We start from the raw sequence: 15418 nt of genomic DNA on the forward strand, positions 1-15418 counted from the left end.
TTGCTACTTTCATTTTTCATTTTCATCACACGCACACACGAGTACTTTTCTCTTTCTCTTACACACACAAACACAAAGCAGAACAGTTCAGGGTGAAGAAAGTGTATATTGGAAGTTTTTGTTTATAATATTACCATGGCTTCTGATGGAGAACGTCACCTGGAACACCATCATAAAGGCTGTTTGTTTTTTATTCGGATAAAAATGTAGTGAAACTGCTAATGATGCAGTGTTTGATCACAGATTTCTCTCTATAACGGGAACGTTTTTTTCCTGATCGTTGTATTCACGCTGCAAAGATGCGACTTGATCACATTATCGGATAATATCGAATTCATATCGAAAAAGAAAAAAAAAGATTGGGGTGCCTGCAATTGTAATGTGATTCTTTTTTTTTAGGAAAAAATATCTAAGAATTGAGGTTTCCATAATAGAAATAGAATAGAATAGAAACCCAAGATACCAAGTTTGGGAGGTTGCCCAATCTCAATCCAGTGTGTGAAATAATACAATACAGCAAGAACAGTTCAGTGAATAATATTGTGCAATTTATTTTGTGAGTAATCTGCATGGAGGAATAATAATATCTAAGATTTTTTCGTTTGAAGTTCAAATTATTGGCACTGTTCCTAAGTGATGTCGCTGTGCGCAAAAACGCACGAAAACACCGCCCGACAATTAATTTAACAATCATTTCTATTATGAGTGAAGAATTTAGGATTTCGTTTTCTGCTCGGAAAAAATCATCTGTCTGGTCTCTACAAACTGAGCTAAACTTTTGGAGAGTTTCTCCATGCATTCTAGATTTTTTCTATATGCATGTGTATATTGCGCATTCTCAATCCCAAACTCGTGCGTCGTGGGAAGTGCGTTCATAATGATAATAAACAACAAAAAACAACCCCGATCACGCATCTCTAGACTTCAGCTCACGCATTTCCCGACTTTTCCATCTTGCACTTACCTTTTCCCCCCTGCAGATGGAGAACATTTTACCCGCTTCCCCTTTTTCCCCATGCTGTGCGCTCGCCGTGTCTCATGTTGAACCCCGAACGCTGCGTAAAGTCTGTTCCTCTTGTAGACTCTACTGCCTTTTTTTCTGCGTCCGTGCCATTCTGCCTCACAAAAAAAAGCCCTGGCACAAATACACAATCTCTCTCTCACACGCACACACTTGCCTTGGCATGTAATATCTCTCCGTGGAGCTTGGCAGAAAAGATAAGACTTGGAGATGCAAAGCTCTTGGACATTAAGAGACAAAACAAACCCCATGTCGATGAGTTTATTTAAAGAAGTTTTCTTCTTCTTCTTCTTATTATTATTATTTTGTAGTTTGTAGCCATCTATCAGAGTGCATAATTGTGCTGTGGTTCGAGGCAGGCCTTGGGTTGACTTCATTAGACCTCAAAGCTGTTAGGGGGTTAAAGCTCATTTATCATAATGTGATAAATTGGCATATTGATGCAGGGTCATATAATTTTATGATAGGTTGAGTTTTAAACCATAATTCATGCTTTATGAGTTCATCTTCACCAAGCGGAGGAATCTGGATGTTAGACAGAGATTATAGGGAGATTTATAACTATTAGATATATTTAATGTGAAGGATTTGATCTCTGTATTAAAAAACTGTAGCAATTCAGTTTAAAATAAGTGTTCTCATCTGATGTATGTTTAGAGCTGGGACCAGTATTGTGGTTTCCTTCATTAGTGGGTTATTTTTGTTCCTGAAGATGTAAGGATGTTCCTGAAAATGTAGACATCCCAGGAACATACTTCATCATTTCTCATCTCACTTCTAGACTGATCACAAATGCATGCAGTTCAGTCACTGAAACGTTAAATAATTTAGACTACTCGTTTGATAGTCACTGTATGTGATGCCCAAAGGTTCGTGTTGTGGAACTCGTAATAAACCTAGATGTTTTACAGTAGTGGAGGAGATAAATATTCGTGGCCGTGGTTGATGCTGTCAGATTACCCTGCCGTCACCCCAATGTGACCCCGTGCTACATGTTTTTTTGCCCCTCACCGGCGCTGTTCATTCATGCAGTGCTGAAATGTGGTTCATGGTCGAAGTACTTCTTGTGTGTTAAAATACTGAATGTCTGGCTATAGACAATGAGCCTTTACTTCATCTGGCAGAAGCTGCAGTGTCCATGACAAAGGTGACTCGAATGCTAATCTCGTTTTTCTCTTACAAAAGACCCTACTAATGAGGCTGGTGCACTGATTGCAAGTTGCACAATTTACACATAAATATTGCAGAAATGTCCGCAGTGTATCTATATTTAGAAAGGGTTATACGTCACGTATGGATTTCTATTATTGAAACCGTTTTTGATGAGGAACATAATATAGGACGTTTCTTTGAAAGTCCTTCGTCAGCAGAATATCGCCAGCCTCTCTGTTTATTATTGAAGCGCACCACAGTTACTCGTTGTGGCTTATTGCATTTATTGATATTTCATTTGCATGCATCAAGTTCCTAATTGCGATTGACTTTTTGTCCACGTTTATATCTTTGAGGAATTCCATAATGGAGCGTACGTGCAGGCGACGTCGAAGTTGCGTTTTGTCCATATTAAACTCGAACACAGACGACTCCTCGAAAAATCAAGTGCATCCTGTCCAGTCTGTAGCTTATTATAGTAGAGTCATTTATCATATAATTAGTACATTGTTATTGTTAAGATCAGATTTGGTTGAAACAGCAGTTTAAAGTATACTTCATACCGTCCTAAAATAAAATCCTAATGATAAATGTTTCTGGTATTAAGCATGTGAATGGTCATGAAACTTAATTCATTTTATTTATCTTCCCTATAGGATCATGGCTAAAACCCAAGAACATGGATATGAGGCTTAGTTACAGCATTATGTCATAATTATTAAAGTATTAGTCGTCCACTTTTGTTGACCTTTTGTAAAGAACATTTGTTTCCTTCTAAGGAATCATAGCAGCGCTTGAAATAATATCTTTAATGATTACGTCCATGCCATGCAACACAGGCTTAAAAGGCTACAAGGAGCGAGCAGTATAATCGAAATTCAAAGTGCAAGGCCCTAAAGGTTTGCAGCTTGCCTTTGATAAGGCTGCAGGGCACATAGAGAAATCCCCAGTGTTGAATGAACTCTGTGTTCATTTGTGTCCAGCTGGACCTAGATGAAACACTGCAGGTGTTAATTCAACATGGAGGGGGGGGTGAGGAGGGGGACTCTGTATAGAGTCAATGCTTTTGTCTGGAGATTCACCGCAGTTTCCTGTTAACCACAAAAACAAGGTTATGACTACATCCCAGATGCAAACTACTGCACTAAATAGTGTCTTAAAAATAGTCAGACAGATATCAGGGGTTGTTTTGTGTATATACTCAGAATAATGGCTACTGAGTCCAATTACTTATGGTCTATTCATGTCACTGAGGCTTGAATGATCAAGTTAAAAGTTATGTACTGAAGGCACACAAGGCTTTTCCTTGATAATTCCACACCAGGGACAAATAAAAGAAGAGTTTAGTAGTATTTTTTTCGACTGTATTACACACTCCAGTAGAAAGTCTGAAGCTTATGATGCTGTTATTCCTCCCAGAATAGACAGGAAAAAAAAACTTGTTTTGACTCTCGAAAAACAATATGAACTGCGATATTTTGACAGTTTGCTTCCATCTGTGTTTGTTTTCCTCCCACTGTAGTCTAATTTCGTGCAGTCGCTTAAAATGCGCAGCTTTTAAAACCGACAAGTTTCCATACAACAAAAAATGTTGTGCTGCAAACCTTTAGAAAGCGTCTGCACTAATATGCGCAAAATTTAATAATAATGCAACAAAAATGTGGCCAGTCGCTTATTTAGAGAACTTACAATAAGATACCTGTCAGCGTTTCGAAAAATAAACATCATCAATAAATAAGAGATTGTCTAGGACTGATTATCCTCTACACTATATGTATACTATCTGCATAGATAGATAGATAGATAGATAGATAGATAGATAGATAGATAGATAGATAGATAGATAGATAGATAGATAGATAGATAGGCAGGCAATGCAGACAGACAGACAGACAGACAGACACAGACAGACAGATTTTTTTTTAGATGGTGGCTGTTGTGGTTTGAGTCTCCTGTAAATATACGACAGTCACATCATTTTTTTTTTCTTTGACGTTGATCTCGTCCAATCAGAGTGCAGCTTCACCTAGCTGTAGCGCCATTCCGACCCCCGCCCCTCCGTACGCACGCGCACCTGCACCAAGTTTAGTGTGATCACTATTACACTCTGACCTGGAGTTCTGGCAGTGTGCAGGGAGTTCAACACTTGAACAAAGTCGAAAAGCTTAAATGACAGAGGTATTGAAATAAATAATAATAATAATAATAATAATAATAATAATAATAAAACAGGAGATCTATACCCTCTTCTGGAGAGATCTTCAAGCAAAAGTAGGAACCCTTTCCAAATACCCTAAGAATCATTAACTCTCCAAAACAATGTGCTGGAGGAACAACGACTTCATATCTCACCGGGGTCGAATCAATAGTTTACGCACTTCTGAGCTCTTCCTGCCTGAAGTCCACGTGTGAAGTTCTGGAGCACTGTTTAGGAGCACTGGCTAGGGGGCGCCCCAGCAGCCTTCCACCGGAAAAAGCTCACGGAGAAACCCGGTGCAAGACGCCATATCAACTCGGTCTCAAGGAGAAATGCTGTTCCTGTAGATTTAATAACAATCACTGAGATGTGCTGGAGCTTTTATAACTTCATGTCAGGTTTTAAGTGTGTGTTATCTTAAAGAACCCAATCAGTACTTACCTTCTTCTACCTGGAAACATTGAAACCTGATTTAAAGTACATAAATTTAGATCATAAGTAAGGTTGAAAAACACGACTCCTTCACCCTGGATTATGTGCAGGTTTAGTCTGAAGTTGACTTTGTTTGGTTTTAACCTTCATGAATGAGTATTTAGATGAGAAGCTGTTATATGTGTTTGTATTAAAATTGCTTTAATGTGAACCATTCACTTTTATAAGAAGAATTATTGATCCTATTTCCTGATCTGGAGATCCAAAATGGCCTTGGATTATCATTTGGCCTAAAATATGATCCAAAAAGAAGTTCTGATTTATATTTTTAATTTGATCTTAAAAAAAATCTAAACTGACTTGTAACCTGATATCTGATGTCCATCAAAGATTAGACATTATATATATATATATTTTTAAATCATATCCACTGAATTTGGATATCCAATCTAACCGTGGATTATAATCTGACCTCATATCTGATGTCCAACAAAGATTAGACGTTATATATTATTTTAAATTATATTATCCACTGATTTTGGATATCTAATCTAACCGTGGATTATAATCTGACCTCATATCTGATGTTCATCAAAGACTGAACATGTTAAAGATAAAATTGAGCTGATTTATTTTTTTTTTTATACAATTGTCGGATTGAAAAAAATCCAAATCGACTTGTAACCTGTGTGTGTTTGTGTGTGTGTGTGTGTGTGTGTGTGTGTGTGTGTGTGTGCGTGTGGAGAGAGAAAGAGAGAGTCTGTTTTACCGGACTGTCTTATTTCTCGCTCGTCCAAGTTTCAACATTGCACTTGGGAGAAGTTCTGGTTTTAAAGCCTCGTTTAACTTCATCGCCTCTGTTCCGAAATGCACTCGTGATCACACCACCGTGTAGAAATCAAGCACGCGCGTTGAGCTCACAGTGGACCTTCTTGGAAAAAGGAAGTGTGGTGTGTGTTTTTTTTCCCCCCGTTCTTTAGTTATTAAAACCACTTGGAGACCCGGTTGCTCGGAATCTGGTCTCCTCGGTTGGAGCAGGGTGTCGGCTGGACGGCGGTGTTGTCCCGCCTGAGCCTCGGTGGGAGTCGGAGGGCGCTGTGCTGCTGAGGGGACGAACCAGAGGAGAGCTTTTCTCCTTCAGGGCAAAAAAAAAAAAAAAAAAAAAGAAAAGTGCGAGCTCGGAGCTCGGAGCTCGGCGCGGGACTGCAGCTCGTCTCCGCTCTCCGCTCTCCCGGCTCACTTTGCGCTTTTCTTTACACACACACACACACATACACACACACACACACGCGCGCGCGTGGGATCGGGTGCCGGCGTTTTTTCTTTCTTTCTTTCCTTTCTTTCTAAATTCCAATTAATTAATTAACTCCTCCGTTAATTAATTGATTCTCCGTAATCTCGCAACAGGCGGAACATGCCGTCCCGCGTCGTCCCGCGTCTCCTCCGCGGATCTCGCCGCGGTCTCCGCGTCAACCTCGTTCTCGGCTCCGCGAACCCCCCGGTCGCCCCACGCCTGCGAATGCGATGGTCGGCTTGACGATCGCGGACGATCAACAGCCCCTGGGTCCGTGCGAGACACCCGGAATGGCGCTCTGAGTTCCTCCAGGACATCTCGAGGATTTCATATATTTATTTATATACATATATGACACTTATGTTGCTTATTTTTATTCGCTCTGAATGAGATGCAGGATAAAAAACCGGCGCTTCCTTAAAATCTTTTTTAATTTTTTATTATTATCATAATCTATAAAAGCGGTGAAAGTGTGTGAGTGTGTTTTGGTTTTTTTTTTCCGCCTCTCCGCGACGGGACAGTTCTGAGCTCTCAAAGTTGTGTGATGGTTTGGGCTGCGACGCGACGGCGGCTTGTGACGGCGGACGGAGTGCGGAGAGTGCGGGGGGAAGCCGCGGCTCCGAGGCGGGGTTAAAGTTCTCCACGGAGCGCCGGGAGGATCGCGCCTAGGAACAGTCGGAAATGTGAAAGCAAGCAAGAAGCAGCCTTTCCCCCTTTCTCTCTCTCTCTCTCTCTCTCTCTCTCTCTCTCTCTCTCTCTCTTTTCTGTCTCTTCTTTTTTTTCTTTTCACACACACACAAACACACACACACAGCCGGACGCTGCGATCCCAAGTAAACGGACACACACACACACACACACACACATATCAACACGTACATACATAAACACGCCGATTCGTTACAGTTATCCAAACACACACACACACACACACACGCACACACACACACACACGCTTCACCAATTCGAGCACCAGATATGTATTCTCCGCTATGCCTAACACAGGTAAGTGATATTTATTTATGTGCGTGTTTGTTTGGAGTGTGTGTGTGAGTGTGTGTGAAAGTGTTTCCTGTGCGGGATCGAGCTTTTGTAGATTGCATGGGCCTGAACATGGCTTTGAGACTGGAGGAACTTCATGTGCAAGAACATTTGTGGTCTGACAGAGCAAAGTCGCACATGGCGGATGGCGCCCACCTTACCTAATATTTACACACACACACACACACGCATGCATGCACACACACACACTCATACACTAATATGTCGGGCTTTTTAGGAATGCACATGTCCAGCTGTTGACCGCGGATTTATTTGATCCTGGTCTGGAGTGTGTGTAAGACAGATATGTGTAGCTGAAGGCGCGCGCTCTCGGACCCGCAGGAAACTTTTTATTTTGTTGCAGTTATTTGATCACGATGGTCATTTTATACAATTCAGTTTTCTAACAAGTTCAAGTTCAAGACTTGTTGTGGCTATAGAAAAAAACTTGACACTTAGGACAGACACACTTTTATGACGGGTTGGTTCACACACACACACACACACACACACACACACACATGACTGGATAGTGTAGGTGTTTATACACGCCATAATATCTGGACAGCTCGAGCTTTTTTTTATTGCATTCAACACACACATCACCTGTACACCTTTTCATTTCGATTCATTTTAATCACAAGAATAAAACAAGTGAAACTTAAAAAAAAAAAAAAAAAAACTGACTTTATTTGCTTTCACTAAGGACTTTAAGGTGTAAGGATTAAAGAGCGAGGAAATAAAAATAAGCAGCTTCTGGCCTGATTTCCTTTTTTTGTAATTAATTTATTTTATTTTATAATAAATTATTATATATATTATATAATTATTATTATAATTTTTTTTCTAAAATGTTTAGACTTTTAGACTTGTGTACATAACAGAATTTATAAATAAGTGAAGCAAAAAGATGTGAAATATGTGAAAAAGGTCAAACTTTTGGGGTATAATTCCACTTTAAAGGTGGCTGATGATTTTACTATAGTCTGAGTAAACACAAAGATTTATTTTTTTTATCCTTTTAATATATTAATCATAATCTACCATGCATCAGTTAGAATCTACAAGTAAAACGCATATATCTTTGCTGAAATTTGTCTCACCAGTATATTTTTATGAATTTATAAATGCGTTTTTAAAGTAATATTGGGGACCGACAAGCCTGAAGGGCCTTCAGCATGCTCTGATCCCATCAAACATCTTTAATTATAACGTACCTATTTATTTATACTACAGACGAATGTCTTCACTGGTGTTCACATGTACACCATTTCTTTTTCCTGTTTTTTAACAGATTTTTAATCATTATGTATTGATTTTATGATTTCAGCATTGGCAGCAGTAATATTTATAAACTCTTCCGTGTCTGCTCCATGCAGCAGCAAAATATTTTAGATTAAAAAACACAATTTTTTTCCAAGACTTAAACAAGCTGCTGTAGCAAAACGTTGTTGTTGTTGTTGTTTTTCCCTCATCGTGTGTGATGGATTAATTAGTGATATATAATGGAGCTTCAGCTTACAGGGCTTCAGAATTGGTTTGAGGTTTTTGGGACAGCATTAAAATGATTGCATTGTAAGAACAGGCTCGTGCATCGATTAAGTGCTCAGAGGAGATGTCCAGCCTTGTCTGCTGTGCTGCAGCATGAAGACAACGTGTTATTTGTCATTTCATTTTTATTTTGTATTTTTTTTGGGAGGTTTTAATGTTGCCCTGTGAGCATCAGAATTCTTGATTGATTATTTAAATTGTTGATAATAAAGTATTTGGGAATTAGCATATGATATGCATATAATATACATAAAATAAAAATAAGAATAAAAAACAAACAGTGCATTGTATGCATATTACAAGCAAATCTAAATTTATATTTGTTACTTTATATATATATTTTTACTCAAGCTCATAGTTGAACTTATTGGTTTAAACTTTTCTGTCTTTTCGACCCCAATGCCACTATTGTTCTATATACGGAGGCCCTACGATAAGACAGGGGGGGAACTGGGTCAGTTCACATCACGAGTCTGGGAGAAAATCTTTGACTTTTCATGCCAGTTTACATTATTGCTTTGTGTGTGTGTGTGTGTGTGTGTGTGTGCGTGTGGAGAGAAAGAGAGAGTCTGTTTTACCGGACTGTCTTATTTCTCGCTCGTCCAAGTTTCAACATTGCACTTGGGAGAAGTTCTGGTTTTAAAGCCTCGTTTAACTTCATCGCCTCTGTTCCGAAATGCACTCGTGATCACACCACCGTGTAGAAATCAAGCACGCGCGTTGAGCTCACAGTGGACCTTCTTGGAAAAAGGAAGTGTGGTGTGTGTTTTTTCCCCGTTCTTTAGTTATTAAAACCACTTGGAGACCCGGTTGCTCGGAATCTGGTCTCCTCGGTTGGAGCAGGGTGTCGGCTGGACGGCGGTGTTGTCCCGCCTGAGCCTCGGTGGGAGTCGGAGGGCGCTGTGCTGCTGAGGGGACGAACCAGAGGAGAGCTTTCTCCTTCAGGGCAAAAAAAAAAAAAAAAAAAAAGAAAAGTGCGAGCTCGGAGCTCGGAGCTCGGCGCGGGACTGCAGCTCGTCTCCGCTCTCCGCTCTCCCGGCTCACTTTGCGCTTTTCTTTACACACACACACACACACACACACACACACACACACACACATGACTGGATAGTGTAGGTGTTTATACACGCCATAATATCTGGACAGCTCGAGCTTTTTTATTGCATTCAACACACACATCACCTGTACACCTTTTCATTTCGATTCATTTTAATCACAAGAATAAAACAAGTGAAACTTAAAAAAAAAAAAAAAACTGACTTTATTTGCTTTCACTAAGGACTTTAAGGTGTAAGGATTAAAGAGCGAGGAAATAAAAATAAGCAGCTTCTGGCCTGATTTCCTTTTTTGTAATTAATTTATTTTATTTTATAATAAATTAATATATATATATATATATATATATATATATATATATATATATATATATATATATATATATATATATTTTAAATCATATCCACTGAATTTGGATATCCAATCTAACCGTGGATTATAATCTGACCTCATATCTGATGTCCAACAAAGATTAGACGTTATATATTATTTTAAATTATATTATCCACTGATTTTGGATATCCAATCTAACCGTGGATTATAATCTGACCTCATATCTGATGTCCAACAAAGATTAGACGTTATATATTATTTTAAATTATATTATCCACTGATTTTGGATATCCAATCTAACCGTGGATTATAATCTGACCTCATATCTGATGTCCATCAAAGATTAGACATTATATATATATATTTTAAATCATATCCACTGAATTTGGATATCCAATCTAACCGTGGATTATAATCTGACCTCATATCTGATGTCCATCAAAGATTAGACATTATATATATATATATATATATATATATTTTAAATCATATCCACTGAATTTGGATATCCAATCTAACCGTGGATTATAATCTGACCTCATATCTGATGTCCATCAAAGATTAGACATTATATATATATATATATATATATATTTTAAATCATATCCACTGAATTTGGATATCCAATCTAACCGTGGATTATAATCTGACCTCATATCTGATGTCCAACAAAGATTAGACGTTATATATTATTTTAAATTATATTATCCACTGATTTTGGATATCCAATCTAACCGTGGATTATAATCTGACCTCATATCTGATGTCCATCAAAGATTAGACATTATATATATATATTTTAAATCATATCCACTGAATTTGGATATCCAATCTAACCGTGGATTATAATCTGACCTCATATCTGATGTCCATCAAAGATTAGACATTATATATATATATTTTAAATCATATCCACTGAATTTGGATATCCAATCTAACCGTGGATTATAATCTGACCTCATATCTGATGTCCAACAAAGATTAGACGTCTCCGCTCTCCCGGCTCACTTTGCGCTTTTCTTTACACACACACACACATACACACACACACACACACACGCGCGCGCGTGGGATCAGTGCCGGCGTTTTTCTTTCTTTCTTTCCTTTCTTTCTAAATTCCAATTAATTAATTAACTCCTCCGTTAATTAATTGATTCTCCGTAATCTCGCAACAGGCGGAACATGCCGTCCCGCGTCGTCCCGCGTCTCCTCCGCGGATCTCGCCGCGGTCTCCGCGTCAACCTCGTTCTCGGCTCCGCGAACCCCCCGGTCGCCCCACGCCTGCGAATGCGATGGTCGGCTTGACGATCGCGGACGATCAACAGCCCCTGGGTCCGTGCGAGACACCCGGAATGGCGCTCTGAGTTCCTCCAGGACATCTCGAGGATTTCATATATTTATTTATATACATATATGACACTTATGTTGCTTATTTTTATTCGCTCTGAATGAGATGCAGGATAAAAAAACCGGCGCTTCCTTAAAATCTTTTTTAATTTTTTATTATTATCATAATCTATAAAAGCGGTGAAAGTGTGTGAGTGTGTTTTGGTTTTTTTTCCGCCTCTCCGCGACGGGACAGTTCTGAGCTCTCAAAGTTGTGTGATGGTTTGGGCTGCGACGCGACGGCGGCTTGTGACGGCGGACGGAGTGCGGAGAGTGCGGGGGGAAGCCGCGGCTCCGAGGCGGGGTTAAAGTTCTCCACGGAGCGCCGGGAGGATCGCGCCTAGGAACAGTCGGAAATGTGAAAGCAAGCAAGAAGCAGCCTTTCCCCTTTCTCTCTCTCTCTCTCTCTCTCTCTCTCTCTCTCTCTCTCTCTTTTCTGTCTCTTCTTTTTTCTTTTCACACACACACACACACACACAGCCGGACGCTGCGATCCCAAGTAAACGGACACACACACACACACACACACACATATCAACACGTACATACATAAACACGCCGATTCGTTACAGTTATCCAAACACACACACACACACACGCACACACACACACACTTCACCAATTCGAGCACCAGATATGTATTCTCCGCTATGCCTAACACAGGTAAGTGATATTTATTTATGTGCGTGTTTGTTTGGAGTGTGTGTGTGAGTGTGTGTGAAAGTGTTTCCTGTGCGGGATCGAGCTTTTGTAGATTGCATGGGCCTGAACATGGCTTTGAGACTGGAGGAACTTCATGTGCAAGAACATTTGTGGTCTGACAGAGCAAAGTCGCACATGGCGGATGGCGCCCACCTTACCTAATATTTACACACACACACACACACACACGCATGCATGCACACACACACTCATACACTAATATGTCGGGCTTTTAGGAATGCACATGTCCAGCTGTTGACCGCGGATTTATTTGATCCTGGTCTGGAGTGTGTGTAAGACAGATATGTGTAGCTGAAGGCGCGCGCTCTCGGACCCGCAGGAAACTTTTTATTTTGTTGCAGTTATTTGATCACGATGGTCATTTTATACAATTCAGTTTTCTAACAAGTTCAAGTTCAAGACTTGTTGTGGCTATAGAAAAAACTTGACACTTAGGACAGACACACTTTTATGACGGGTTGGTTCACACACACACACACACACACACACACATGACTGGATAGTGTAGGTGTTTATACACGCCATAATATCTGGACAGCTCGAGCTTTTTTATTGCATTCAACACACATCACCTGTACACCTTTTCATTTCGATTCATTTTAATCACAAGAATAAAACAAGTGAAACTTAAAAAAAAAAAAAAAAAAACTGACTTTATTTGCTTTCACTAAGGACTTTAAGGTGTAAGGATTAAAGAGCGAGGAAATAAAAATAAGCAGCTTCTGGCCTGATTTCCTTTTTTTTGTAATTAATTTATTTTATTTTATAATAAATTATTATATATATTATATAATTATTATTATAATTTTTTTCTAAAATGTTTAGACTTTTAGACTTGTGTACGTAACAGAATTTATAAATAAGTGAAGCAAAAAGATGTGAAATATGTGAAAAAGGTCAAACTTTTGGGGTATAATTCCACTTTAAAGGTGGCTGATGATTTTACTATAGTCTGAGTAAACACAAAGATTTATTTTTTTATCCTTTTAATATATTAATCATAATCTACCATGCATCAGTTAGAATCTACAAGTAAAACGCATATATCTTTTGCTGAAATTTGTCTCACCAGGATATTTTTATGAATTTATAAATGCGTTTTTAAAGTAATATTGGGGACCGACAAGCCTGAAGGGCCTTCAGCATGCTCTGATCCCATCAAACATCTTTAATTATAACGTACCTATTTATTTATACTACAGACGAATGTCTTCACTGGTGTTCACATGTACACCATTTCTTTTCCTGTTTTTAACAGATTTTTAATCATTATGTATTGATTTTATGATTTCAGCATTGGCAGCAGTAATATTTATAAACTCTTCCGTGTCTGCTCCATGCAGCAGCAAAATATTTTAGATTAAAAAACACAATTTTTTTTTCCAAGACTTAAACAAGCTGCTGTAGCAAAACGTTGTTGTTGTTGTTGTTTTTTCCCCTCATCGTGTGTGATGGATTAATTAGTGATATATAATGGAGCTTCAGCTTACAGGGCTTCAGAATTGGTTTGAGGTTTTTGGGACAGCATTAAAATGATTGCATTGTAAGAACAGGCTCGTGCATCGATTAAGTGCTCAGAGGAGATGTCCAGCCTTGTCTGCTGTGCTGCAGCATGAAGACAACGTGTTATTTGTCATTTCATTTTTATTTTGTATTTTTTTTTTGGGGAGGTTTTAATGTTGCCCTGTGAGCATCAGAATTCTTGATTGATTATTTAAATTGTTGATAATAAAGTATTTGGGAATTAGCATATGATATGCATATAATATACATAAAATAAAAATAAGAATAAAAAACAAACAGTGCATTGTATGCATATTACAAGCAAATCTAAATTTATATTTGTTACTTTATATATATATTTTTACTCAAGCTCATAGTTGAACTTATTGGTTTAAACTTTTCTGTCTTTTCGACCCCAATGCCACTATTGTTCTATATACGGAGGCCCTACGATAAGACAGGGGGGGAACTGGGTCAGTTCACATCACGAGTCTGGGAGAAAAATCTTTTGACTTTTTCATGCCAGTTTACATTATTGCTTTGTGTGTGTGTGTGTGTGTGTGTGTGTGTGTGTGTGTGTGTGTGGGTGCATGAACAACTGACGCGCTGTATTTGGGCTGCTTCTCACCCCTCTGTAAGTAGAGCACCATTAGCCAGCAGTTTCGCCTGAGCTGCGTTCACTTCCATGGGGAGACGTGCAACAAAGAGAGAAAGTGAGCCCTGTCGACTCCCTGATAATTAGGCCTCTGTGATGTTGAGCCGGAGGAGAGAGTAACTACACGACAGGATTACTATTATTCCTCTTTTAAATGACAGGGTTTTTTTGTTGAGTTATGGGGGGGGGCTTTTTAAAGACACTGCAGCCTTTTCGGAGTAAAAGGTAGTTCACTTGAACTTTTAGAAACCTGTTTTATGGGGACGGATTGTGTCAATTGGACATTTTTAATATTGCATGCTTTTACAGTATGCATAATAATAATAATAATAATAATTTGAATAATAATAATAATGCAAATTAGGATTTGAATAATATTTCTAATATATACTCAAATAAAAATAAATCGCTTACATACACACTTGTATTAGAAGAAATTGTAAATTATCTTGTATTTATCCAAAAATATAAAATGTACGCATATTTGTATATGTACCGTATATAACGCATATGCATAAGCAGCGTACGTAAATAATTTCGAAGGCTCAGTAATGATAAATTTGTGCTTGTGAGTCAAAATGACCTACTAAAAAATACCTTAATGACAGAATAATAGAATTTATATCCAAAATCTCGATTCGAAAGCAACGCACGTATAAAACGGAGATAAATATGCGACGTTATTCATTTTATGCCTTTCGATAATGGGCGCATTATGACTGTGGATTATTGCACTTTGCGTAGGATTTAATACAAATCTTTAACTTGGGCGCAGTTCTAACGCTGAAGAAGTTTTTAGGTGCAATGTATTATCATATATAGCATAAGTCAAGTCTGTACTGAGTATTAAAATGGGCGGTATTTAAATTCGTGTAGTATTTGACTCGGTTCTGCGCACATAAAATCGAAGTTGCCCTTTGCCCACTTGCTGGCAAGCCGTTCATGCTCAATCTGTGGCTTCTGGGGCACGTAACGCTGCTAAGGGTGTTTGTAGAAACGCTATTTTACTGTTTGGCAGGTTGCCAGCGTTCTTTTGTATTTTCTTTAATCTCTGTAGTTCTCTGTGTGTGTAAA

The 15418-nt window shown here is 38.6% G+C and overlaps 1 protein-coding gene across 8 annotated transcripts in view; it reads left to right on the forward strand.

The window, feature by feature from the left end:
• Positions 1-6001: 6001 nt before the first annotated feature.
• The window catches only part of nfia (nuclear factor I/A), a 146761-nt gene continuing 137344 nt past the window's right edge, over positions 6002-15418 (forward strand). For 7 of the 8 annotated variants that reach the window (XM_046857104.1, XM_046857106.1, XM_046857107.1 and 4 more), the window contains exon 1: positions 11933-12126. In XM_046857104.1, coding sequence (XP_046713060.1) covers positions 12100-12126 — 27 coding nt within the window. In that variant the 5' untranslated portion in view covers positions 11933-12099. Of the gene's footprint in view, positions 7102-11932; positions 12127-15418 lie in introns of those variants that run through there. The other variant, XM_046857105.1, reaches the window with a different exon arrangement.

Source organism: Silurus meridionalis, chromosome 9, assembly GCF_014805685.1.
Source record: "Silurus meridionalis isolate SWU-2019-XX chromosome 9, ASM1480568v1, whole genome shotgun sequence".
Taxonomy (NCBI): Eukaryota; Metazoa; Chordata; class Actinopteri; order Siluriformes; family Siluridae; genus Silurus; species Silurus meridionalis.